The sequence below is a fragment of the Bubalus bubalis genome, chromosome 17, assembly GCF_019923935.1.
Source record: "Bubalus bubalis isolate 160015118507 breed Murrah chromosome 17, NDDB_SH_1, whole genome shotgun sequence".
In the NCBI taxonomy this organism is placed as follows: Eukaryota; Metazoa; Chordata; class Mammalia; order Artiodactyla; family Bovidae; genus Bubalus; species Bubalus bubalis.
In genome coordinates, this window is record NC_059173.1 from 37,217,378 (window position 1) to 37,244,594 (window position 27,217).

The 27,217-nt window shown below is 33.7% G+C and overlaps 1 protein-coding gene across 11 annotated transcripts in view; it reads left to right on the plus strand.

The window, feature by feature from the left end:
* Positions 1-27,217, plus strand: part of KIAA1109 (KIAA1109 ortholog) — a 206,838-nt gene that overhangs the window by 145,379 nt on the left and 34,242 nt on the right. For 8 of the 11 annotated variants that reach the window (XM_025268008.3, XM_025268017.3, XM_025268011.3 and 5 more), the window contains 16 exons: positions 294-399; positions 4,570-4,667; positions 5,411-5,596; positions 7,570-7,738; positions 9,542-9,753; positions 10,834-11,032; positions 13,998-14,057; positions 15,862-16,088; positions 16,839-17,039; positions 17,234-17,364; positions 18,649-18,772; positions 20,523-20,632; positions 21,693-21,783; positions 22,301-22,363; positions 24,865-25,118; positions 25,902-26,117. In XM_025268008.3, the coding sequence (XP_025123793.2) occupies positions 294-399; positions 4,570-4,667; positions 5,411-5,596; positions 7,570-7,738; positions 9,542-9,753; positions 10,834-11,032; positions 13,998-14,057; positions 15,862-16,088; positions 16,839-17,039; positions 17,234-17,364; positions 18,649-18,772; positions 20,523-20,632; positions 21,693-21,783; positions 22,301-22,363; positions 24,865-25,118; positions 25,902-26,117 (2,447 nt within the window). The remainder of the gene's footprint in view (positions 1-293; positions 400-4,569; positions 4,668-5,410; positions 5,597-7,569; positions 7,739-9,541; positions 9,754-10,833; positions 11,033-13,997; positions 14,058-15,861; positions 16,089-16,838; positions 17,040-17,233; positions 17,365-18,648; positions 18,773-20,522; positions 20,633-21,692; positions 21,784-22,300; positions 22,364-24,864; positions 25,119-25,901; positions 26,118-27,217) is intronic. The other 3 variants (XM_025268015.3, XM_025268018.3, XM_006078955.4) reach the window with 3 other exon arrangements.

A 27,217-nucleotide genomic window follows, 5' to 3' on the forward strand; every position in this document is an offset into this window, starting at 1 on the left:
AGTATTGAAATTAGCAGGTTACATAGTTAAAGTATAATTTTCATTCATTTTCAAAAGATTTCTCTTACCTTATTATCTGCCATTATTTTTTTAAAATAAGGGGAAATGGTGTCTAACAATGTCAGGCCAGTAGAGTATTAAGGAATCTGAGTATTTTGACCCTTCTTTGGTATATTAATTTAAAGTATCATGTAAGTAATTGTTCTTCCTCACAGTTTGGGATGACTTATGTGAGATGTCTTTAAGATTAATATAGTCAATATGTAATCTAATATTCTGATTTTGTTTGGCAGGTTGGTTCATTTGAACATAATCTTACAACTGATCTTCTAAATCACCTGGTATTTGTACAGAAAGTATTCATGAAGGAAGTTAATGAAGTAATACAAAAAGTTTCTGGTAAGATGATCTGCTACCTTACAATATAGAACATTCTCATTGGCTATAGGATGGTCCACGTACCAGTGATATAAGTATTGATGCTGTCATTTAGATAAAATTGTTAACCTCCTAAAAACTCTGTATTCCTTTTATGGCTTTCTCACCTACAGATGCTCCTGCTTATTACTTTTTTTTATGTGTAATATATACATTTACAATTTATTTACTGTAAACTACACAAAGCTCCCTATGCTTCCCTTCCAAAAAAAAAAACAGCTTAGAATGTGTCTATTAATTAACTAATCTTAATTATTGTGGACAGAATTTAGATCAGTTTTAAGATTTTGATTTTAATCTACATCAGATGGTGACTATATGCTGGCTACATGGTAAATTGTCTGTAGCAACCCTTATTATATTTTTGCTGTTTCTCAAGAGTCGATTACAAGTAACCTTCTTAATCCCTATTTTACATTTTAACAGGAAATATGTCTTATTTAAAAATGTTTATTTGATTTTTAATTCACAAGATAGAGTATTAAGAGGAATTAGGGTGGAAAACAAGTTAACTGTATAACAGTTCTTGAGGCTGAATATTTCCAAAGTGAATATAATCATTTTAATATAATAGTTAAGCTTCACCAATAAAATGGCATCACGAGGTGAGTCCTCCATTGTTGATAAATAAATTCATTTTACAAATTTATTAAGTATCTATTCAATTATAATTGTGATGAGTTCTCTGAATGACAAGAAGAGGGTGCTGTGTCTATGCCAAAGGAGAAACTAATGTATTCTAAGGAATCAGAAAAGGCTTCACCCAGAGGAAGTCATATTCAAAACCTCACAAGTGAAGTCTCATTTGGCAAGAAAGGAGAGAGAAGATTCAGGCAGAGCTTATGGGCCAGTATTTGATAAGGCTTTGAAGGAGGACAGAACATGGATTAGGAAATTGAATTACATGGATTAGGAAATTGAAATATGTATAGCAACTGTGCGTGCAAGAGATTTTCCTGGTTCTCCTGGGTTGATTCTGCTTGTGTCTGAGGTTAGGAAGCTACTTGATGGTCACACTGATGAGGCCTAACAGAGACAAGTGAAGTAGAACAAATCAATTGGGAGTTTTGGAATTTTTCTGAAAATGGTTGAATACAAACCGTTAAGGAAGTGATGAATATATAGCAGAAGCCCTTTCTGCCACTAAAGGTGTCTCTTCTTGAAGATATACAGAAGTTTTGATGTGGCCTATTTAGCTGGTTAAAGTCACATTAGAACATTATTTATACAAACTAAGACCTTTTCAAGACTGCTATTGCTAAATATGTATAATTAAAAAAACAAACCCTTCCAGTAATCTTGTATCTCTTACAGTACAAGTGTCGAGTTCCTGGTATTAGTATGGTACTGTAAGCCGTACTTAAAGTGGTTTTGATGAAAGAGAAAGGCTTTTCTTAACCTTTGAATTACATCACTAGGAGTTATAAGAAAAGTAGGTCTATGAATAATGAACTGGAAAAGGAAACTGGAAATTAATGTTCTACCCATGAAGACTTGCCAATCACTGTGAAAAATAAAGAGCTCAGAAAATGATGTCAACATCATTTAGTGGCTAGATCTGCTTCCTGAACCATTCCTTCCTAACTGCAGAGACAGCATGAATCCTAGGGAAATAGCTGAAACATAAGTCACATATCATCCAGATGGTCCAGGGCCTCATGGAACACAGATGTTCCCTTATCTTTCTCAAAACCAGAGAATGTAACAGATTATTGAGAGGGAGTGCTTTGAATCCTTGTAGCCCAATTTCTTAGTATTCTAATGTCTGTATTGCTTCCCTACTCTCCCATAATCCTCACCATGATTTTCCTTATTTATTTTTAAAACTTTTTCCTCATGCTTTCCCTTTATGTTACATTTAGGTTTAGGATATTTTCTATTGCATAGGAATACTCATGTTCACAACCATCATCAAGTTTGTTAGGAAAATTCTTTTTTGAAGAATCAGTTCTTACAATCTTAATTGTGCATAGCCTGCCTGGGTTTCAGAAAGCTGTAGGTAAGCACTGACCTGGTAAAGAGAGATCTATCGTTTATTATGTACAGCCCAATGTGTGTAATGTATTTGTAATGTATTAGTAATATATTTGGAGAAGGCAATGGCACCCCACTCCAATACTTTTGCTTGGAAAATCCCATGGACGGAGGAGCCTGGTGGGCTGCTGTCCATGGGGTCCGCTAAGAGTAGGATACAACTGAGCAACTTCACTTTCACTTTTTACTTTCATGCATTGGAGAAGGAAATGGCAACCCACTCCAGTGTTCTTGCCTGGAGAATCCCAGGGATGGGGGAGCCTGGTAGGCTGCTGTCTATGGGGTCACACAGAGTTGGACACGACTGAAGTGACTTAGTATTAGTAATATATTTATATATATATGAAATAAGGTTACCAGTTTTACAATTAGATCAGGTATATGTTTAATTCATAACAAGGTAAAAAACTGTAGAGTTAATGTACCTAATAGTATCTCTGATATTTCCATAAACTAAAAAGATTGTGTAATACATTTTGTAAGAGGCAGATCTTGTCTTTTAAATTAAAATTTTTTGAAACTATGTAAAACATATCTGGTTTGTCCTTATATTTCAATATTTTATTGGCTATTCTGGGTATTTTGTCTCTTCACATACACCTTAGAATGAGTTTGTTGATATCCACAAAATAAGTTGGTAGGATTTGGATTGCATTGAATTTAGAGATCAAGTTAAGAAGAACTGATGTCTATCTTTTATCAGAGTTTTGTAGTTTTTCTCATGTAGATCTTGTACATATGTTGTTAATTTATATTAATACCTAAGCATTTTAATTTTTGTGGAAATGTAAATGGTATTGGGTTTTAAATTTCACATTCCACTGTTTATTGCTGCTTTATAGGAAAGTGATTGATGTTTGTATATTATTAAACTTTGTATCCTGTAACCTTGCTATAATCACTTATTGGTTCCAGGAACTTCTACATAGATGATCAAGTCATTTGTGAACAAAGACAGTTTTATTTCTTCCTTCCCAATTTGTATATCTTTTATTTCCTTTTCTTGTCATATTGCATTAGCTAGGACTTCTTGTATGATGTTGAAAAGGATTGGTAAGAGGGGCTATGCTTGCTTTGTACTATGAGGGGTATGTCTATGAGGGCTATGCTTTGCTTCCATTATCATAGTGGAAAAACTGAAAGCTTTTCACCAATTAGCATGGTTTTAGCTGAAGATTTTTTTTTTTCAGATATTCTCTATCAAATTGAGGAAGTTTTACTCTGTTTTTAGTTTATTGAAAGTCTTTATTATCAGTAGGTTTTGAATTTTGTCCAATGCTTTTTTTGCATCTCTTAATAAGATCATGTGACTTTTATCTTTTAGCCTGTTGATGTGATTGATGAATTACATTAATTTATTACCTACTGGGAAGAAACTTCCCATCTCACATTTGCTCCCTTGGATGATGCTAAATTCAATACACATAGAAAAAGAGGAATCATTTTGAGATAGAATATTTGAAAGATAAACATGCAGAAAAGCTTTTAAAATAAGACAAAGAGAAGTGGAAGCAGAGATTGGATTTCAAAATGTTAGAACATTATTTCCTGAATACCACATAGCCTGAGCAACAAATGGTTTATTAATAGGAACTTTATCCCCAGGGTCCTCTACCCCAATTTTTTCTTAAATGTATAGGCCAAACTTTTATTATCACACTCTTTGTTATTAAAATCTGTTATCTTATTTTTCATTTCTCCACATTTAGTTTTTCTTTCATTCTTTTTGTTTATAGAACATGTAGAAATAAATAACCAAGGTCATATTTTTGATTGAAGAAATTTTTTCATTGTACTTTTTGCTTCAAATATATTTTCTGAGATGTATAATCATGTTTAGTATAGTTATATGTATAATGTTTTAATTTAGGCCATATAAAAAGTTCTTAATTTTCTATATATGTAGTACTGTCCTTATCTTATATCTTCCATCTGCCTCAGTGAAATGTGCCATGGCTAGTGTTCCCTGTTAAAGATTCAGTTAATGATCAGTAAAAAGAGAATGTGTGTGTGTTTAAACACATTACATAATTACTCTATTCCTTTTGAAGAAATTGCCTCAGACCTTCAATTATTTAATTAGTTACCCTCTTTTAGGTGGGGAGCAGCCCATTCCTCTTTGGAATGAACATGACGGAACAGCAGATGGAGAGAAGCCTAAAATTCTACTCTATTCTTTGAACTTGCAGTTTAAGGTAACATAAATAATAATATAATAATGATTCCTTAAGAAGTATTTTTCCACTTAATGTATGCTTATAGAAAACTCATATGATACATGAATATTCCAAATAGAAAATAAAATTGAAGTATTAAATATAACCCTATCCACTTAGAGAAGAAGCCTTAACAATTGAATATCCTTTAGGATTTTTTCTGTTTGTATTTAAATATATATATATTTCTGCCTTTTTAAAAACTTTGAATACCTCTCCACTTCAGAACATTTAGATCTACTTTATCTTCTTAAACGGCTATGCTATATTATACAGTTGTAACAATTTAAGTACTTCCTTCTAATGAACATTGATTTTTTTCTGATTATTGCTATTATAAATTACTCTGTAAGAAATGTTTTGTACACTTGTCCAATTAAAATAATACCTTAATGTAAATCTTATTGCTTCTAATATTTATGATATTAGTGTTCTTAAAAATAAAAATTATTCATACCAAATAGCTACTTGTTATTAATGTATTTAACCCATGAAGAGTCTGTATTTTGAATACAAAATACTGAAATGAAATTTAATAGCTAAAAAAGTTTCTACTGACATGAGAAATTAAAGGATGTTGCCAGTTTTATCAGTTCAGTAGGCATCCAAGATATTTTAGAACATGGTATTTTATTTATCACGTATTGAAAGATTTCATTTGAATGGGTATGTATTGTTGATTTAAGATTATTTTTTTCCTCCAAACATATATAAACTACTAGGGTATTCAGGTAACAGCCACAACTCCCTCAATGAGAGCTGTACGATTTGAAACTGGGTTGATTGAACTGGAACTTTCAAACAGACTTCAAACCAAAGCTTCACCAGGAAGTAGCAGCTATCTGAAACTGTTTGGTAAATGCCAAGTGGATTTAAATCTGGCTTTAGGACAGATTGTCAAACATCAGGTGAGTACTGAATATGTTGATATTAAAACTGACTTTTAAACGCTGCATATCATTTTGAACTACTTTAAGTATTATTATACTTTAAAAAGTATTTAGTTTAAGTTCTGAAAATTTGATTGTAAATTCTAATGAAAATTCATTAAAGAAAGCCCTTATAATTTTATCTGGCATTCATTTGAGTATTTTGGCAGTATATTGTTCTGGCAAATACAATCACATGAAATTTAATCTAGTATCTTCATGAATACTTATAATTTCTCTTGAAATTAGAGTTTTGTTAACACTCTGTATTAACATTGCACGTGTGCTAAGTAGCTTCAATCATGTCCAACTCTGTGTGACCCTATGGAGTGTAGCCCACCAGGCTCCTCTGTCCATTGGATTCTCCAGACAAGAATATTGGAGTGGGTTGCCATGCCCTTCTCCAGGGGATCTTCCTAACCCAGGGATCCAACCTGCATTACCTGCATTTGCCAGGTAGGTTTTTTTTTTACCACTAGTGCCATCTAGGAAGCCCCCTGTATTAACATTAGTCAATCCTTTAAATGTTACTGGGCTTCCCTGGTGGCTGAGATGGTAAAGAACCTGCCTGCAATGCAGGAAACCTGGGTTCGATCCTGGGGTTGGGAAGATCCCCTGGAGGAGGGCATGGCAACCCACTCCAGTATTCCTGCCTGGAAAATCCCCATGGACAAAGGAGCCTGGCAGCCTACAGTCCATGGGGTCACAGAGTCAAACATGAATGAGCGACTAAGCTCCTGTCTGAATAATGGCAAATTTTGCATGCCATAATGTTAAACATGTAAAGTTAAGCATATATATAAACACACACACACACACATAGAGTAGTAAATCAGATGCTGTTTTATAAAAACTTAGCTTTCATAGCTCATGAGGGAATTTCTGTTTTGCTAAAAATTAGGTAGATTTTTAGGAGAAGGCAGTGGCACCCCACTACAGTACTTTTGCCCAGAAAATCCCATGGATGGAGGAGCCTGGTAGGCTGCAGTCCATGGGGTCAATAGAGTCAAACACGACCGAGCGACTTCACTTTCATTTTTCACTTTCATGCAATGGAGAAGGAAATGGCAACCCACTCCAGTGTTCTTGCCTGGAGAATCCCAGGGACGGGAAGCCTGGTGGGCTGCTGTCTATGGGGTCGCACAGAGTCGGACACGACTAAAGTGACGCAGCAGCAGGTAGATTTTTAACCATTTTCCTTCTTTACTTTGAAGACCTGATTAAAAGAATACCAGTCACACTTTTAAAACTGAATGGCTATATTAAAGATTATGTGGGGGAATAAATGAACAAAAATTTCTTGTCAACTCTAGAAAAACTAATTTTTTCTAATAGAAGCACAGTTTGAGAGATCTAATTATCTTGCCATTGAGGATATGAACCTAATCCTAGGTGTTGTATGAATTTTATGTATCACTTCCTATTTACTTCTTATATACCCTTTCATATTGTATATCAATTTCAAATGTTATGGTATAGAGTATCAGGAATTTATCATTGACAAATGAAATGAAGAAAAGTGTACTGTAGTTCTTTTGGTGAACAATACCAGCTTCCCTGATAGCTCAGTTGGTAGAGTCTGCCTGCAATGCAGGAGACCCCGGTTCAATTCCTGGGTCAGGAGGATCTGCTGGAGAAGGAATAGGTACCCACTCCAGTATTCTTGGGCTTCCCTTGTGGCTCAGCTGGTAAAGAATCCACCTGCAATGTGGGAGACCTGGGTTCAATCCCTGGGTTGGGAAGATCCCCTGGAGAAGGGAAAGGCTACCCACTCCAGTATTCTTGCCTGGAGAATTCCATGGACTATACAGTCCATGGGTCGCAAAGAGTTGGACACAACTAAGCGACTTTCACTTTCACCATTAATGGTGTTAAAACTTTTAATTTTAAAAATTAAAACATTTAAAACATTTCCGTTATTTGATTTTATTGAGCTTTTCATTTTATCTTAGGTTTATGAGGAAGCTGGTTCTGATTTTCATCAAGTTGCCTATTTTAAAACTAGAATTGGATTAAGAAATGCCCTGCGAGAAGAAATAAGTGGTTCTTCAGATAGGGAAGCTGTGCTTATTACCTTGAATCGACCAATTGTGTATGCACAGCCCGTGGCCTTTGATAGAGGTAAGATGAAGTCTATCAATACTACTTTGTCAGATTTAAAAATGTTTTAGTAATACTAGAGAAAGTCATCTGTAGTTTACCAGTGTAAATGCTTGACAGTAAATGTCTCTTAAATTTGAAATGTGAGCATCCAAAAAAGGTTTGTATATTCTCATCAGTTTTTGAAGTTACTTTACTTTTTAAATTATTTGCTTTTTACATGAATCTATAGGAATGTCTGATTCAGAATTTTAATTTTAATGCTAAGTTTTTTGGTTTGGGTAACTATTGCACCCATTCTTCTTGGCAGTCTTTATTCATTTATTCTATAAACATTTATTGTTGACTATATAAAAGTGGAATACACATACAGAAAACAGGAACTCTGCCCTCAAGGAGCTCTCAGTTCATTGGAAAGAGAGCAAAGTTGACTGCAGAGTTGAAATATATATATATATATTTGTTTCTTCTGATATATTAGGGAGTTCTCTAACTTTCTCTGTGCTTGTCAGAGAAGAAATTAATGTTTTAGATTCAACTTGGAGTTAGGAGTTTACTCAGGAGATAGGAAATGCAAGCTTGTCCTATTTTACCTCTGTAGTTAGGAACTAAATAAATATTTGCCAAGTGAAAAAGAAAAGGAATATACATATATAAATATATATTAGCACAGGGGCCCAGGAAAATATAGCAGCAACTTTCATAAAGGAAAATGATGAGAAATAAAGCTGAATGATAGGGTCTAATTAATGTCTCTTGGGCAAATAGTAATGGTTATTTTAGAAGTAATAAAGAACCATTTATGAAGCCATAAAATAAACTGGTGATGGGCATTGGATGTTGATAAGATCAGTTTGTTAGAAAACTACCTCTAACATTTTGTTTTGCTAAATCTAGTACACTTTTTTTTTTTTTTTTCCATTTCTCATCTTAGCATCCTCTGGTCAGCTTCCAATGATTCCTTAAAAGTACTTTCTACTCTTGTATCCATGTCATAACTCTTGCTTTTCCTTCTACTTCTCTGACCTCTTCATCTTTATCTTAAGACTCCCCCTCTGTATATAGCATTAAATGATGGTTTATTTACCCTCAGATTCCATTTTAATTACAAACTCAAATTGTTTGTATTCCTCTCTCTAAATCACACTTTTAAAATGTATGCTTCTAGTACTACATATCTCTCCTTCAAGAATTTTTAACAGTTGTAACAGAAAGCTTTGTACGGTCAGGGACCATGTTTGTTTTCCTTTGTGATTCCGTCCCAGTGCTTAGCATAAAGTAGGCATTTCACAAGTAATTCATTAAATGAGTGACTAGACCTGAATTATCTTCTGTGTTTTGCCATTTTGCAGTTTCCTGCTTTCTGCTTTTTTCATTTGTCTGGTTGACTATATCCTCTTAGATTCTTTTTTTTTGTTGTTTTTTGTTTCATACATGATATTACACATGTTTCAATGCCATTCTCCCAAATCTTCCCACCCTCTCCCTCTCCCACAGAGTCCATAAGACTGTTCTATACATCAGTGTCTCTTTTGCTGTCTCGTACACAGGGTTATTGTTACCATCTTTCTAAATTCCATATGTATGTGTTAGTATACTGTATTGGTGTTTTTCTTTCTGGCTTACTTCACCCTGTATAATAGGCTCCAGTTTCATCCACCTCATTAGAACTGATTCTTAGATTCTTTCTAGTTCTAATTTTACAATTTTCTGGGACTAATTTTTATTAATCAACAAGATTTTATAGTAATACAGTTTTACTTGCCATGTAGATTTACAGCTTTGATTTTAATATTTCCTTTGCCCTGTCTTAATTATCAAAAGCTGTGCTGTTTTGGCTGAATTATAAAGCTGCATATGACAATTGGAATGAACAACGAATGGCTTTACATAAAGATATTCATATGGCTACGAAGGAAGTGGTAGATATGCTGCCTGGTATCCAGCAAACGTCAGCCCAGGCATTTGGGACTCTCTTCCTGCAGCTCACTGTGAATGATCTGGGAATTTGCCTGCCTATCACAAATACTGCACAGGTATAAAAAATAGAATCATAGTCCAAGATTTAGAACCAAACATTTCTACTAACCATTTTTTTTGTATGTATAGAGTATAACAATAAATATTTTCAGAATAACAGTTTATAATTTGAGTTTAATAAATAGTAAGATTGAACTCCTTTCAACATTATTCATCCACAGAGTATTAAATGTGGATCTCATGAGACCTTTCTCTGAATCATTTTGATGTGGCTCATAACAGTAATGAGATTGACACCCATCTAATAAATCTTTATTTTTACTTTGAATTTAGCAAAGACATCTTTGGCATATATTTGTTGATAAAATAGAAATCTAACATATTTAAGAATATGATATAATATTTATTAACTTCATCTAAAACAGGGTAGGGAATATCCGAAGTCTTTTAAACTGTAATATTTAATGGTAACAAACTTCCAAGGTATGTGTACTGGATTGAGCAGAAATACTCTTTATGGTTTAAGAACAGTTCTCGGGAATGCACATTTGCATGCTCACTTGTATAACAGAAAAAGCTGTGAACCCCTATTATGCTATGAAGTTATGATTATAACAAATAAAGAGGTCTGTGTTTTATTGTTACAGTTTACCTTAACCTGTAACCAGTTGTTGAATGAATTTATCTTCTAGTTATTGTTTGACAGGAAAGTGTTAAGAAAACTTCTGGGTTGAGGATTGGCAGTATGTGTTATGTTTGTGCTTCAAAAGTTGAAAAATGATAATACAGCATGTTGGACAGAGTTCAGGAAGGCTATACACAGCAGGGATGGTTGTCAAAATGAATGTTCCCTACAACTAAAACAGACCTGAGATTTTAAAAAATAGATAATCAGCCTTTTACACGTTTAGTGTTTAAAAAACTAAATGGCAAGTGCATATCACATGGGCAGTTTAATGTTTTAAAGTAGCATGCTTCTAAGCTGCTTTTTAACAGAGCTCTCTAAGGTTGACTCTTTCTGTATGTTGGGTCTTCTAAATCCTGGATTTCCAAACTTGAAAAATTGTCACCTTTTTTTGTATTTTGTATTTGTATTTTGTATTAAAAAGTTGTCACCTTTTTAATGTATTTTGCAGTCTAATCACACTGGAGATCTTGACACTGGTTCTGCCTTAGTACTGACCATTGAAAGTACTCTCATCACTGCTTGTTCTTCAGAATCTCTAGTCAGTAAAGGACATTTCAAAAACTTCTGTATCCGTTTTGCTGATGGCTTTGAGACGTCATGGGATGACTGGAAACCAGAAATTCGTGGGGACCTAGTGATGAATGCCTGTGAGTATTTCTTATTTTCTGTATGAGCTTTATAATTTTTAAAAATTAAAAATAACCCCAACATCATTAGTAAAACTAAAGGATGTTCATATATAGGAATTTTATTGGACTTTGTGAAATAAAGACTGTTTCTAATTAAAGATACCAGAACATATTTGTGAAAAACTGCAGCTTTCAGTAGTTTGGGTAAGTAAACCAACTTGATATTCTTATTGATGGTATAGCATTTGCTCACCCCCTGATTTTCCCTGTAATTGATTTATGAATGACCAGGTAAAGTATCTTTGTTCTGTGGGAATCTTGAAAGAAAGTGATATATGTATAAGATCCAGTTCATTCTATAACATAATACAGGATAATCAGGAACTTGAGCCATAGGTAAATCCACACTTCCAAATATGTAGTATACAGAGTATAATTTGGGTGAATTCCTCTGATTCCATAATGCTCAAGGTTGGGAATAACTGAAGCTGTGTTAAATATGCTATTTTGAAGATACAGGAGTTTGTTTTTATTTTAATATTTTAAATATTATAGCAGATTTGATAAAGTATCATTAATCTTATAATGAAAAATTATTTGAGAATTAAAGGTTGTGAATTAAAATTCCTCAGTTAATCTGTAGACCAAAATTAATACTTACTTTCCAGAAGATGATATGCTATTATTTAGCAATTTTCCCCTCTCTCCATTGGAAGAAAATCCCTCCAGTTGTGAGTTTTCTTTAGGTATTTGGAAGACTTTCCAAAATGTATTTAATTTTGGTAAAATTTTAGGTGAAATTCCTGGTTTTGAATGCTTTGCATTTAGATAATTAATAGGTAAAATACTAGGATGTCTTTGAAATACTTCAGGTTACTAAGAAGACTTGCTATCGAAGTACTCAGGCTTAATACCCAAAAGACCAAAAATAGCCTTCATTAGCGACCTTTACAAGTAATCATTTTACATGGCTGTTATATATATTTTAAAAAGTCACCATAACTGTCTTTTGTTTGTATTGTTTTTTTTCCCTTAAAATAAATTTAAACCTATTGATTTTTATTAAGGTGATATTTTGTCATCATTGTAGTCATATTGGATAAAGTATATTTGGAAGCAAAGGAAGAATACTGTTTCCTTAACAGTTTAAACAAAGGGAAAATGCATAAGAAATATACGTCTGACTCCATATCAAAAACATATTAAGAATATAAACAATAACTTAGCACTTCAGTGGACATTATACCAACAAAGTAGAACACTAATATGCTATAATAATTGTGAAAATCATAATTTATTTTGAGTTTTGGAGGTTATCAAATGACTTGTATTTGTAACATGCTTATTGTTGAGTGTCTTGGGAGGATGGCAAAGGAGGTGAGTAGAGTAGTTGTTTTGTCGATAAAAAAGAATTCCAAATTGCAAATTTGCCAAGTAGTTTACTATTTTGTAGTTTTTATTAGTAATAAGTATACTTGCATGTAACTGATAATTTTTTTTTAAAGAGTTGAGTTTAGGGCAGAGAAATAAAAATTCAGATTTTTTTTCAAGGATCATTTAAAAGTCATACCCTAAAAAAAAGGTGACCCACTGTAATTTCTTCTCTCAGTAATAATATTTGGGGGAAATGCAGTTAAAATTAGAAAGCACGATCTGTAGGAAGTGTTCCATGGACCATTTAAATAAATAGTAAAGATTAGACTCTTTTCATTAACATGTACTTAGAGAAGCTAAACTATTAGAAGTTTGAAAAATTCCAGTCTTTCTGCTAACACCTGGATAACAGCATTTGTTTGTCACAGCAAGAAAACAGCCATCCTGGATTTTGGTTGGTCCAACTCAAAGATGACAAGTACAATGGGAAGGAGCCCAGTTGGTTTCCTACTTCTCACTTTGAGGATTCAGGTCTAATCCTAAGAATTTTAATGTTCCTTATTAATACACCATGGCTCTGTATTCTATGAATTTATATAATTTTTTTTTAACTTTAAAAAATTCTCTTCCATTTCTTTGGATTGGAAGTCCTCAATGTTTTCTACCCTTTTTTAATTTACTAGCCTTAGTTATATTTCTCCAGTTTCAAAGGATTTTGCTTTCATTCTAGCATGTTTAGATTTGAAAGGTTTGTTTAGGTTTTTCTTCTATTTTGCTCTGTTTTATAACTATGACATTAAAGGTGAATTAGGTAATGTGAGTTGCAGAAATACTGTATTTGGGGAGAGTCTATTAAACAATATAGGTTTTATTTTCTTTAAAAATTGTTTCAAGGATGGTATGTCTCTACTTTTAAAACTGTTGATTTAATTAACCTCTAAAAAAAAGCTGAAGTTATCTGATTAAAGCTAAGTAGTAGAAAATGCTTCAAAGTTAAAGTTAGATGTATTCTGAGCATAAGTCAATGAGCTCAGGAGACTGATCTTTTGAGACTGACATCATGGCAGGCAGTCTTTTTTTTTTAATTCTCATAAAAAGGTCCTTGTCAAAGTAAAAGACAGGGCTGATGAATCATGTCTGTGAACTGATGTGGCAGTTCTTAGTTATCAAAAAATCAGTTTTAAAGTGTTTGCATTCTCAAAGTGCCATTTACTCATGATGGTACAAATTGTCCCAGCATCAAGAAACTGGAGTTTCAGAGTTGGCCAGATATTGACCAACAGATGAGGAAATCACACATAGAATGTAAAGGTAAAACTGCAGTTAAATTCTTTTTCTTTATTGAAGTATAGTTGATTTATATTCTATTAATTTAAGGTATATGAGTTTAATTCTTAAAATCAATAAGAATAAAATATTGTGAGATATGAAGTAGATTTTGCAAGTCATCTAAGGTAGTCCTTTTCTTTCTCCAGATTAGAAACTGAAATCTAGAGAGACTAGTAATCCTATTTATATTTAGATAATGATTTTTGAAAGAAGAATTACAGTATATTTAACCACAAGCATAATTTTGTTAAAGATTATTTTGGGGGTGATTTTTGTGCAGGTGTAGTTCCAGATGGTACCTATGAAGTATGTTCCAGGACTACAGGACAAGCAGCTGCTGGTAAGTTCATATTTGGTATTACTTTTGCTATATGTATCAGGTAGAATTCTGCTTTTTTTTAATCTATTTTTCCTGCCTTTGTATTAGAGGATCTTTTAACTAAAACTCATTCTGTTATTCCCTAGTTTTTAAAAACTATTTTGCAATAACAGTATATTTTTATTTATTTAACAATTAATTAGACAAGACCAGTGTATAACATAACTACACAATGTTTTGGGAAAGACAAAGATGAATAAGATACACTTTCTACTCTATAAATTTAAATTCTAACAGTGTAGTTATGGCTCTGCAGTACAACTATAAACTGTAATAAGTGATAAGCTCAATAAAATATTGATACAAAATTCCAGTTGCTATTGAAATTTATAGGAGGCAGATAAAATTTCTAAATTACAAAGGATACTAGAATGAGAGAAAGCTTTATGGAAGAACTAGCATTTAAACAGGGACTTGAAAGATGGATAAAATTGTTTCTTAGGCAAAAATGGAAAATATGAATAGGGAAAATTCAGGCAGAGAGAAAAATACCTGTTTTGTTAGAACACAGGTTCTAGTTAGCACTGTCCAAATTGGCTGGAATAGTTATGTGAAAATAAGATGGGAAAAATCTTAAATCCCAAAATAAGGAGTTTGGACTTGATCTGGTGGACAATGAGAAAAGCACTGAATATTTTTGAGCAAGAAAGCAGAGGTGGCATTATCAAAAGGGATACTTTCATGGGTTAGTTAGGAGAAAAATCTAGGAAACTGGTTAGGAGATACTATAGAAGTAATAACCTGTCTTGTCTCTGAGATAATAGCATAGTGTAAATTTTTATTATTTTGCCTGGTATAGAATTAGGGTAAGCGGGAGATATTTAAGAGCTCTTCAGATGTTGAGGAGCAGTAGAAACTGATTAAGATTACTAGATTTCCTTTTCTCCTTATTATTCCCTCTTATCCTCCCAAACATAGTCCAAGTGCCCATCCTAAGTAACTTGTCCCAGAAAATAGCAAGGCCTGAAGTCCCCACTGACTGAAAAGGTTAGCAAATTTCCAGCAATAATGTTAGAAGAAAAATGTGATAACTGACATAAACATACATAATGGGAGGAAGAGCACGCAAGTCTTTGTCCGGACTCTGGCTTTTTAGTGAAAACAACACACTCAAACTAGCTTAAGCAAAAGCAGGAACTTATCAAAAGAATTATTTGCAGATCACAGTTAAACTTAAGAATGGCTGTCTCAGTGAAGAGAAGGAACCAGGTCAATTCAAGTTAGTCTAGAAACAAGATTGCAGCTGTCACCAGGGCGCTTTCCAGCTCTTGTCTTTTCTTCATTCTGGCTGCCCACATTTTCTTACTGCTGACGTCCTTACACGTGGCATGAAACACAGCTGCCAGCAGCTCATGAACCTCATTTCCCCACCCTCAGTTACTAGAAAGGGACCATATTTTCTCAAGTCTAAGAGAGGATTCTTAGCTTTCCAACTTTGACCCTTACTTAGACTGATTATCTAATTAATTCTGGCTAATGAGGGAGGCTCATGCCAGTCCTGCTATAGACACAGGAAGGCAGATGAACGTGGGGCTTGGGGAGGGGGGAATAGGTCACATGGGGAAAGTAGAGTGCTGCACAGAGGAAGCAGGAATTACACACCATATCACAGGCAAATCAGCCCCATAGTCTCACGTTTCTGACAGAACTATGAGAGGTATTCGTTATTACACAGGGCCATCATCCATTTTATTCCTTGAATGTAGAATTATTTAAATTTCTATACTTAAGACTTACCAAAAATGCCTCTTCTTTATTTAAACAGAAAGTAGTAGTGCTGGAACCTGGACACTCAACGTATTGTGGAAAATGTGTGGGATTGATGTCCACATGGATCCTAACATTGGGAAAAGACTGAATGCTCTGGGTAACACCCTTACAACCCTGACAGGAGAAGAAGACATAGATGACATTGCTGATCTAAACTCAGTGAATATAGCTGACTTGTCAGATGAGGATGAAGTTGACACTATGTCTCCCACTATCCATACTGTAAGTAAATTCACACTGTTAGACTTTTTCAAGACTGGCTTTTACCCTATGAAAGGGATATTATTAAATCATTGTTACTTATTATAGTTGCTAATTGTGAAGGAAGAAAGGTAGTGGCGGTTCTTTGTACCTACATTTATATAATTTTTTGTATTTCATAATATTGTCTTTGAATTGCTTGTTTCATAATGACTGTCAGCCAGCTTGTGCCTTAACCTACAGATAACGCATTAACAATAAAAGCAAAGAGCAAGCAAATCTGGAGAGAGAAAGTAGATTAGTGGTTGCCTAGGCCTGGGAGTGTTTAGCGGGGTTGGGAGAGGGGAAGGAAGAGACTGCTAACGTTATAAAGTTTTGTTTGGGAGGTGTGAAAATCTGATGGTTGCACAGTTTTATGAATATTCTAAAAACCACTGCACTGTACATTTTAAATGGGTGACTTTTATGGCATGTGAATTATATCTCAATAATGATTTTAAAAAATGAAAGTCAAAAGCAAAGTGCACACACAAAATATACATTTAAAAAATGTGTATTTCCATGTATACTTTACATATTCTGTCTGTAGTATCAGATTATTTGATCAGTAATTATTCTTTATTAGTTAAAAGGAAAGTTTCTCTCTGCTTTCATTCCAGTATTAATTTTTAAAAAAATCTGAAACCTCTTTTAACTACTGTATCATGAATTAGTTTTGTTCTTGGAAAGAAAATTTTATTTAAAAAGTTAACGTTACTGTTTATTGTTTAGAGTTCAGATGGAAGTGCAGTAAGTGGAGATGGCCACAAGCTCACCTTTGGGCAGCGACTTGTAAATCACCTACTAGGCCTCAGGCCCCCACATCAGCGCTATTCTGTTCCTGCAGAGTATCTATGTGACCCAGAGATGTGGGCCTCCCCTCAGTCTAGCCAGTCCCATTTGAAAGCATGCAGAGCTCACTCATGGGGAAATGTAGGTAGCAACTAGATTCCTTATGAAAATGAAGGGGTTTGAATCACTGGAGAATTCCAATCATCTTACTTAACATAGATCGCTTTGATTCCTGCATGCTTCTTTTGATTTAAGGTGCTATCTCTGTGATAAGATAAGATTTGCTTTGGGACCTGGGGGTGTTACTTTTGACAGACATGCTTTTGATTTTTCAGGAAGCTGTTGATTATCGAAGACAAGGAGCATCTGGTAGCCAGCCAGGAGAACTTAGAGGAAGAAAAATTATGAAGCGTATAGTAGATATCCGAGAATTGAATGAACAGGCCAAAGTAATAGATGATCTTAAGTATGTATAATGATTTTTAATTCAGTATAATATTCCCTAATAATAGAACCATGAGCTTTTAAATGAGAAGGGAACTGGATTGGAGCTAGTACAACCCCCTTTAGTTAAGTAAATGAGATCACCAAGGTCCAGAGAAGTTTGGTAATTTGTCTGAGATCATACATTCATTAGTAATAAAGCTGAAAACATTAATCTAGTGCTTATCACAGCTCCCCATTTCTGAGCATTTTAAGACTGACTTTATGTCGCATATATGCATCTCTACATGTCTATTTACATGTATCTTTACGTAGGTATATATGTGTGAGTGTTTTGCTAGCAATATTTTTGGAATGTGAATGTTTGAAGAGAGGAAGCAAGTTTAGAATTTATTAAGTACTTATTGTGAATCTAGCATCTTATCTCAATTTAATCCTCACAACATTTCTGCAAGGGTAGATGGCATTATCCAAACTTTATAGATAAGAAAATTGGCTCAGGGAGATTTAAAAATCAGAATTTGAACTTGTCTTTGTCTGAATTCAAACTTCATACTTTTTTTTGTTTGCCTGTTTTAGCAGGTCACTAGAACTGAAGTGAGTCTAGGGCAAGTCAAGAGCAGGGAGTAGGTGGTACTAATTTTTTTATCTGTTGCCTACTATATAGTACTGACTAGGTCATACTTGTTCTGTAAAGGCTAAATATTCTTCTTGCCAAACTTCATAATTTTGTTTCCCCCCAAGGTGGTAGTCATACTTCAGCTTTTCTAATATTGGTACACCTGTATCTGTGGGGGTTTTTTGTATTCAAGGATTTAACAGAAATGTATGCAATATGTAGTGAAAGTTATTCTCGAAAAACTTTTCTGTAAAATCAGTTACAATGATTCATATTTTCTTGTTGACTTATGTTACAGTTTGAGTTTTGTAATCAGTGGAAAAAATGACTTGTAGCAAAGTATACTTCCTCTAAAATCTTTTCTGAAACTTAAAATTATACATAAAATTTTACATACAGATATTATTCTGCAGAGCAGTTCCATAGCTTTTGTAAGATTATTAAAGAGACTTCTTGATGTAGAAACAGATAAGAACCATTTCCTAAAACATTAAAGACAGTTTTTCCTTTTTTTTTTTTTTTTTTTACAGTTTGCCAGGTATGGGTATTAACATTATGAAGAGTTTTGGCCTGTCCATACATAATCTTTGATAGTCTGATAAGTTAAAGAATCAAAAAGGAGCAAGTAAAACTTATTCTTCCTTTGTTAACTCTTTACACTAACTGCCATATTTGTTTTGCATCCAGAAAACTAGGTGCAAGTGAAGGAACTATAAACCAGGAAATTCAACGTTATCAACAGTTAGAATCTGTTGCTGTGAATGATATTAGAAGAGATGTTCGTAAAAAGTTACGGAGGTCCAGTATGCGAGTGAGTAAACAAAGAGGATTTTATTAAATTATACTACTTAAAAAATGCTTTTATTTTATGAAAATTATGATGAGTTATGTTGTTCTCTTGCCTTCTCCATTGCTGGTGATAACACTTGATTTTTATACCTCATGTTTACTATGTACTAAGCACTGTTTAAAGCACTTTACACTTAACAACCCATTAAATCTTTATAACAACCCTATGTGTTAGCTTGTATCATTGAATATTTTCCCCATGTTAAAGATGAGGAAACTGAGGCACAAAGAACTCAAGTAATTTCACCAAGGTTACACAGCCAGTAATTCCAATGGAGCCAAGATTCAAACCCAAACAGTGGGATTCTACAGGTTATGCCCGTAGCCACTGTGTTTTGTTTGCCTATCATAAAGTCATACTCTCTTTTTTGACGCTAAGCAAATGTGAAATCTTGAAATGTCCATTCTACCCCATCCCATTATCCACAGCTGACTTTACTCTTAGCCACTACATACTCTCAGCACTTTACTCTTACCTTTATTATTTGCATGTTTAGTTGCCCTTACTAGAGTTTGAGTCTCTTAAAGGACAAGTTATTTATCTTTGACCCTACCATCTACCACATTCTCGGATTTAGCCTAGTTGCTGAACAACTGAAATAAATATAGTAGAAAATAATTATAAAACTTATTCAAGTAGAGGTAGGTTGCTTTGGGTCAAGGTGGTCTTCTTAGTAGAAGAACTAAATATTTTAAAATATAGTCAGCAGAACCCTCCATTAACCAGAATAAGGTTTTGAGTACCAATACATAAGAACTGATTAAATCAGAGCTGCTAAGGTTAGAGGAAGCGGAGAAGGCTTCAGGGATCCTTAGTTCATTGGCTTGAGCTATCTTTCCTTGGTCACCACCAGAGTCCCAGACAACCTCATTTGAATACTGTTCTAAATTATTTAAATTAGGGAAAATTCAACTTAATATTCATCACTGGCTTCTGATGGTACTAAATGGACAGTGATGATCAGTAATATATAACTTTAAAGTTTATGACACTATGTACTTCACAGTCATGTGAAGGAAATACATAGTGTTAATGTTGCTTGCATACTATTTATAAGTTAGTTTATACTTGGCCCAACTTTAAAAAATAAAACTAGGTAGAGAGGATTAGGGAAATTATTGAAATTACATCTATGTTCTTAACATTTGTCAAATTTGTCAATTCCCTTTTAATTCCACTCAGTTCCCTTTTAATTCTTTTGCTTTCTTAACTCCATTATTAGACTTTTTAATATCCAGTCTCTCCAAACTACAAATTTGAAGAAGGATTTAGAGACAAGGAGGGTGTTCCAGTCATCACTTCTTTCCTTTTCTGTAATTAAGAGCTCTCTTGGTGGGGTAGTACTTGAAATGATTAGTATCACTCTCTACCTCACCTTTCTCCCAGAGTCTTTCTTTCCAATTCTCATTTCTTTTCTGTTTTCTTTTTTTCTCCTGATTTCTGTACCTCTCAGTCTTGCTCCCAGTCTTTCCTCTCAGGTCAGCTAGCGTGTCTTATTTTCCTTGTAAGAGGAACTGACATGTGGACTGAAGAGTAGCTGATTCCTGCTGTACTCTGATCCATCTCTGTTGTTAAGTGATATTTAAAGTCAAAATTTAAAATAACTTGTTATTGATCTGAAGGAGACTAACTTGTTAACTAGCAGAAAATTTTGTCTGAAGTCAGATACTGTAACAGTTAAAGTCACCCTATTTCTTGCCCCTTTCATTAGGCTGCTTCTCTAAAGGATAAGTGGGGTTTGGGTTACAAACCAAGTTACAGCAGATCGAAGAGCATTTCAGCTTCTGGAAGACCACCTCTTAAGCGAATGGAAAGAACAAGGTAATATATTTCAATCGATGAAACAGTAATAAAATTGCTGACTCTTTTGCCAAAGTTCACTACTTATTTATTTTGTTTTAATTGGGGAAGTTACAAAATTAAGGTAGCAAATGGATGCTGTCAGTATAAGAAGTTTGAGGACTTCTGTCTCATTTAAATACACTTTTATATTATAAAAGTCATTGTGTACTTTTTAGTATGAAGTACATTGCCATTTAGACAAATTTATGTGTAAACTTATAGAAATGAATATTTGCATATTAGTAACTGTAGCTTTAAATTTGTCACTGTAGAAAAGTTCTTTTATATGGAAAAATGTAAATTTTATATATTACAGAAAAATATACAGAAAAATATAGTTTTACTAATAAATAAAAAACACTATAGGGACTTCCCTGGTGGTCCAATGGTTAAGACTTTGCCTTCCAATGCAGGGGGTGGAGGTTTGATCCTTGGTCAGGGAACTAAGATCCCACATGCCTTGTAGCCAAAAAACAAAACCTAAAACAACAGAAGCAATATTGTAACAAATTCAATAAAGATTTTAGTCCACAGCACATACACACACACAAACTTAAAAAAAAAAAGAAACCTTAAAAACACTATACCATAAGTATAAATTGTTTTTTATAAGGTTTGGTTTTAGAAAATCTTGTGTTAATCAAAGCAGTGAATTTTGTTTTATGCGATGCTAAAGATTGACATTGACATTGAAGTCGCTCAGTCATGTCCGATTCTTTGGGACCCCATGGACTGTAGCCTACCAGGCTCCTCCGTCCATGGAATTTTCCAGGCAAGAGTACTGGAGTGGTTTGCCATTTCCTTCTCCAGGAGATCTTCCTGCCCCAGGGATCGAACCTGGGTCTCCCGCGTTGTAGGCAGATGCTTTACCATCTGAGCCACCGGGAAGTCTCTAAAGATTAAGGAGTACCAAAAGTTCAATCCTTGGATAAAGTAAATATTTAGAAATAAAGTGTTAATGTCATTAATCAGACTTTTATAAAAGTTCAGGGTTTTTTTAAGAATATTAATGTTTAATAACCTTATATTTTACTTATAGTTCTCGAGTAGGAGAAACTGAGGAGCTGCCAGAAATCCGTGTGGATGCAGCATCTCCTGGACCCAGAGTCACTTTCAATATCCAAGATACAGTAAGAGAGAGACTATTTGTTGGTGATATACAGTGCTAAAGAATCTTTAGTAATTACGAAATTATATGAGTTACTCAGTTTAGAAATACTAATTCCTACAAGTGGAAGTATGGATTGTGATGGTTAAAGTCTCTGTACTTTACCAAATAGGGCTCTGCCCAAATGCTATCATTTGAGAGCCGTACTGCAAGAATTAGTGTTTTGTGTATACAGTAGTCTCCATACTGCTTGCTCATAAGTAGAAATGTTTTGTTGAATAATTTCTTTCAAGTTCAGTTCCACATTAAACTAGGTATTTTATACAAATGTAAATGTTTTTTATTTAATTTATTTTATTATTTATATACTTTAGCTTAGAATATATAGAAATAATATCAGAAACTAGTAGTCAAAAAGTCAGTTTCAAAGCATGTTAAAATTTATGTTAAAATGTTTGTTCTTTTTTGTTGTTTACTTTTAAAACATTGGTTTTTTAACATAATAAATTTTTATAAATTTTCTTATTATTTTAATTAAGTTGAAAAAAACAGTATGGGGAAGTGCACCACAATCCAGCTGTCCTGGGGAAGGGTATTTTCAGGTACTTTTTAAGAACAACATAAGTTTTCCTTTAAAATTATTTAACCACTCTGAAAATCTGTTTTCAAAATGTCTTCCTCTCATTTTCATACTAAACTCAGATCTTGAAAATATTTTACATAAAGCTTTAAAATGATTGAATTTTTTTTATCATGTATATTTCATAAACTCTTGCATGAATATATTTTAGTATTATTTAACCTCAAAAATTAAAGGACTAAATCAGTGTACCAAGTTAATGAAATCATAAACCAAAAACTGCCATATATTAGTTATTTGCTAATCTTTAAGTGAATCTCTTTTTCCCTACATTCATCTGTAAAAAGAATCTTTTAAAAAAATGAGTTACCTAATTCAAACTAGAATCAAACTATCTTGGAATAACAAATTAATTATTGAATATTATTTATTGAATCACTGATATAAAAAAGCATATATAAAAGTATTAAAAATTATGTTCAAAACAGTATGGAATGTGCTACACAATCATTTATAAGTTAAATTAACACTTTTAACCACGTTTTCCCTAAATATAGTTGTAAGAGTAAAATTTAATTTTAAAATTGTAATTGTATAGTAGGTATATAAATCTTTGTTTAGAAATTTTCCACCAAGTTACATTTAAAAATTGGAACTTACTCCACATTTGTTTTGTTTCACTTCCCCCACTCTTTTAAGATAGCCTCAATATATATCCCATAGTTCCACTGAATTTAGTCAAGCTAAATTGTTTTAGAATTATTCAGTTGTAATAGAGTAAGCTTAACAGACATGTCCTGTTTTCTAAAACTGAACTTGGAAATAAATCATTTATAGTGAATTGAATAGATTCTACAAATTTATTATTTCACCTGTCCAACATTTTTTAAATCAAGAAAATTGACATGTAACATTATTTTCAAATGTACAGCATAATTATTTGATATATGTATATACTGTGAAATGACTGATTTATTCTTAAAGGCATTAACATTTGAATTGATTCAAGTCCTGTGTCTAAATTGTGTATGCTATTTATAAAAACAGTATATAAAAATAATGTTACAAAATAGATCATTGCTGCTGCTAAGTCACCTCAATCGTGTCCGACTCTGTGTGACCCCATAGACGTCAGCCCACCAGGCTCCCCCGTCCCTGGGATTCTCCAGGCAAGAACACTGGAGTGGGTTGCCATTTCCTTCTCCAGTGCATGAAAATGAAAAGTGAAAGTGAAGTTGCTCAGTCGTGTCCGACTCTTAGCGACCCCATGGACTGCAGCCTACCAGGCTCTTCCATCCATGGGATTTTCCAGGGAAGAGTACTGGAGTGGGGTCCCATTGCCTTCTCCAAATAGATCATTAAGCATGGTTAAATAGAAAGTGAAAGTTAAAGAAGCTCAGTTGTGTCAGATTCTTTGCAACCCCAAGATTATACAGTCCATGGAATTCTCCAGGTCAGAATACTAGAGTCAGTAGCCTTTCCTTTCTCCAGGGGATCTTCCCCACCCAGGGATCGAACCCACGTCTCCCACATTGCAGGCAGATTCTTTACCAGCTGAGCCACAAGGGAAGCCTGGTTAAATAGAAAATAAATATAAAACACAGGGATATTTATCTACATAAACTCTTAGCACAGCTTTAAAGATTCAAAGATTTTCTTATAAAATATGACTTACTTATTTACTAAATGATGTTTTGAAGAAAAGCTATAAAGAAAATCTAGATTCTGCAAATGTTTGAAATTTTGATTATAGGATTTCACTATGCATCTAATTGTAGTATCAGTAAATTTACCTTGCACATTATACATTTCAAAGGCTTGTCACATTCTCAAAGAATATGTAAGCAACTCTCAAAACTTGGAATCAAAATTAGGACACAGAAGTTTGGTGGTTTTTTTTTTTTTTTTTTTTTTTTTTTGCCTACTTAAATGAGATGGCCTCATGGTACCGTCCTCAGGGAACAAAATTATACAAACTATTCACCTTAAAATATAGGATTCTTACATTGGATTGGCTGACATGCTTAATTATGTAACTATTTACACATCTTTCTTCATCCCTTTAAGGGCCCGTTTTAAAAAGATATATCCACAAAAAGTATTCTAGAAGCACAAAGTACATTCTGTACTAACACCAGCATGCTCTTCCATCACTAATTGCTCTCTTGACCTTCTGATTTAAAATTGATCACATTGTTTCCTCTTGTCTCCATACTATGATTAACTATTCTTTAAAGAATTACAGTATGTACTAATCAACATGATGCTACATGCTTACATAAAGTAAAATTTCACTCTGTGATTTTTAGTGTGTGGTGGTATGACTTTCTGTGGTTTGAACTTCTTCCTTCCTTGTTTTGTATACCATTTCATATGTTCACAGAGCTGACTTTTCAGTTCAGAGTGAGGAAATCCAATTTTGAGATTTTAAATGCTTAAACATGTATTTTTTCTTTGTCTTTTTTAACTTGAAAAGAGGTTTGTAATATGAACCTGATTCATGTTTTCTCTCTTTACATTCAGTTTCCAGAGGAGACAGAGTTGGACCTCTTGTCAGTAACCATTGAAGGTCCTTCCCATTATTCATCAAATAGTGAAGGATCATATTCCGTGTTCAGTTCTCCCAAAACCCCAGGAGGCTTTTCACCAGGCATTTCTTTCCAGTCTGAAGAGGGTCGACGGGATGACAGTTTGTCTTCTACCAGTGAAGATTCTGACAAAGATGAAAAGGATGACGACCACGAGAGGGAAAGGTTTTATATTTACAGGAAACCCTCGTGAGTAGTAGCCTTTTTGTTTAAGATTCTTAGGCAGTACCTTAGAGCTGAGGTTAAAACATTTTACAACTGTTAATGTTTACAGAAAAACAAATAAATCTTACTGTGCCTAGCCAGAGTGAGACTGAGACATATCCATGATTTACTAATATAATCTAGCTCCATATGGCATTATTGTTTTCTTTCCCCTCCTTTTTTTTTTAATAAAATCTGGAAAATAGAATTTAAATTTTATAGTTTGTGAAATGAAATCTCCTCCAAAATGTAGAATGTAGGTCATATTCTGATATTCAGACTCTTTATTAGCCAGTGATTGTGCCTGTGTCCCAAGTACTTAGCACATTGCCTGGCACATAATAATTCTTCAGTACATAGTTGTTGAATAAAGTGTGACTCCATTAAACTTTGGAAACACCTCAGTTAGTAAGAGCTATCTGGGTAATTTGTGTGAATTTATAAAATACTAAAATTTATTTACAGACTTTATTTCCAAAGTTATTTGGCTCAAACAGTAAAGAATCTGCCTGTAATGCAGTAAACCTGGGTTCGATCCCTGGGTCAGGAAAATCCCCTGGAGGATGGCACGACAACCCACTCCAGTATTCTTGCCTGGAGAATCCCATGGACAGAGGATCCTGGCAGGCTACAGTCCATGGGGTCACAAAGAGTTGGACACAGCTGAGCAACTAACACTTTCATTGCTCACGTAACATGTTGGAAAATAGTTTGCTGAAAACTCTTCCCATTTTACTACAATATAATAACCAGCTGTTCTTTCTCTAGACATACATCTCGTAAAAAAGCAACAGGCTTTGCTGCTGTTCATCAGCTATTTACAGAACGCTGGCCAACAGCCCCAGCCAATAGAAGTCTTAGTGGCACAGCTACAGAGAGAAATATTGACTTTGAACTTGATATTCGAGTTGAAATTGATAGTGGAAAATGTGTGCTCCACCCAACCACACTTCTACAAGAACATGATGATATAAGCTTGAGAAGGTAAGATATTGGTCAGAAAGGGGTACATATAACTTCATTTGTTAGGAATACTATTTATATATCACTAATCATAACAAACATTTCTCCCCACATCCCAAAATGCAGATTTAAAGAGTATTTTTAATCATAGTTGGAATGTTTGAGTGTTCATTTGTATATCATTCTATTTCCTTAAGCAAATGTATAATATTTTTTGGTGATTAGAAATGGATGACTGATTTAGATTCTGCAAATTTGTTAAACAGTTTTATCTTTGGAATTCTCCAAGTATGAATTTCTCACTTAGTCCTTATCCTTTTATTCACATTTATGTTTCAAAGAACGGTACAATACTCAAAGGTGTCTTGTTATTGAGAATTTGATGAATTCATAAAGAAATAAGAAAGATTGGGAACAAAGAGGCCTCAGAAAACTGGAATGTTGCTCAGGCTGTAACAGTAGCTTTACCACATTTCCATCATTGAAGAAATAGTTGTATAAACAGGCCTAAAGTTAGATTAGTTCTTCTTTGAATTTCTGTTTTGCTTTTCCTTCCTAATCTAAAAAAAAATTAGAGAAAATAATAGTATTAATAATCTAGTGGATGAGTAAGAAATGCGTGGAAATGCAGGTAAAACGGGTAGGAAGAATGCTGACAGTTGTTGAAGCTGGGAGAACCCATGGGGGTTCATTCTACCATTCCATTTACATTTATATGTTTGTAATTTTCTATAATAAAAGATCTTTAAATGTCTCATTGTCTAATGAAGATTTTTATACAATGAGATGACAAAAAGGCAGTATAACCAGTTAAAGTATTTGAAGTGTAATAGTGATGATAAAAAGAATGTTAATTTATTTTTGGTTGAACTGCAATAAACCAAAATAAACTTCTGGTATTCAGCTATATTTACCTACGTAAAGAGTAGTTTCATTTGGTTCAGCCTTCGTTTGGAAGAGTTGTGACCTCAGGAAAGGACAAAGGTAACTGCCCTGTATGGTTATGGAACATACAACATAAACCTCACCCATGCAAGGATTAGCCAGTTTAGCTAGAGATAATGACCAGCCTCACTTTTTCAACTTTATTAATAGAAATTTGACTTTAAACAACATAAGAG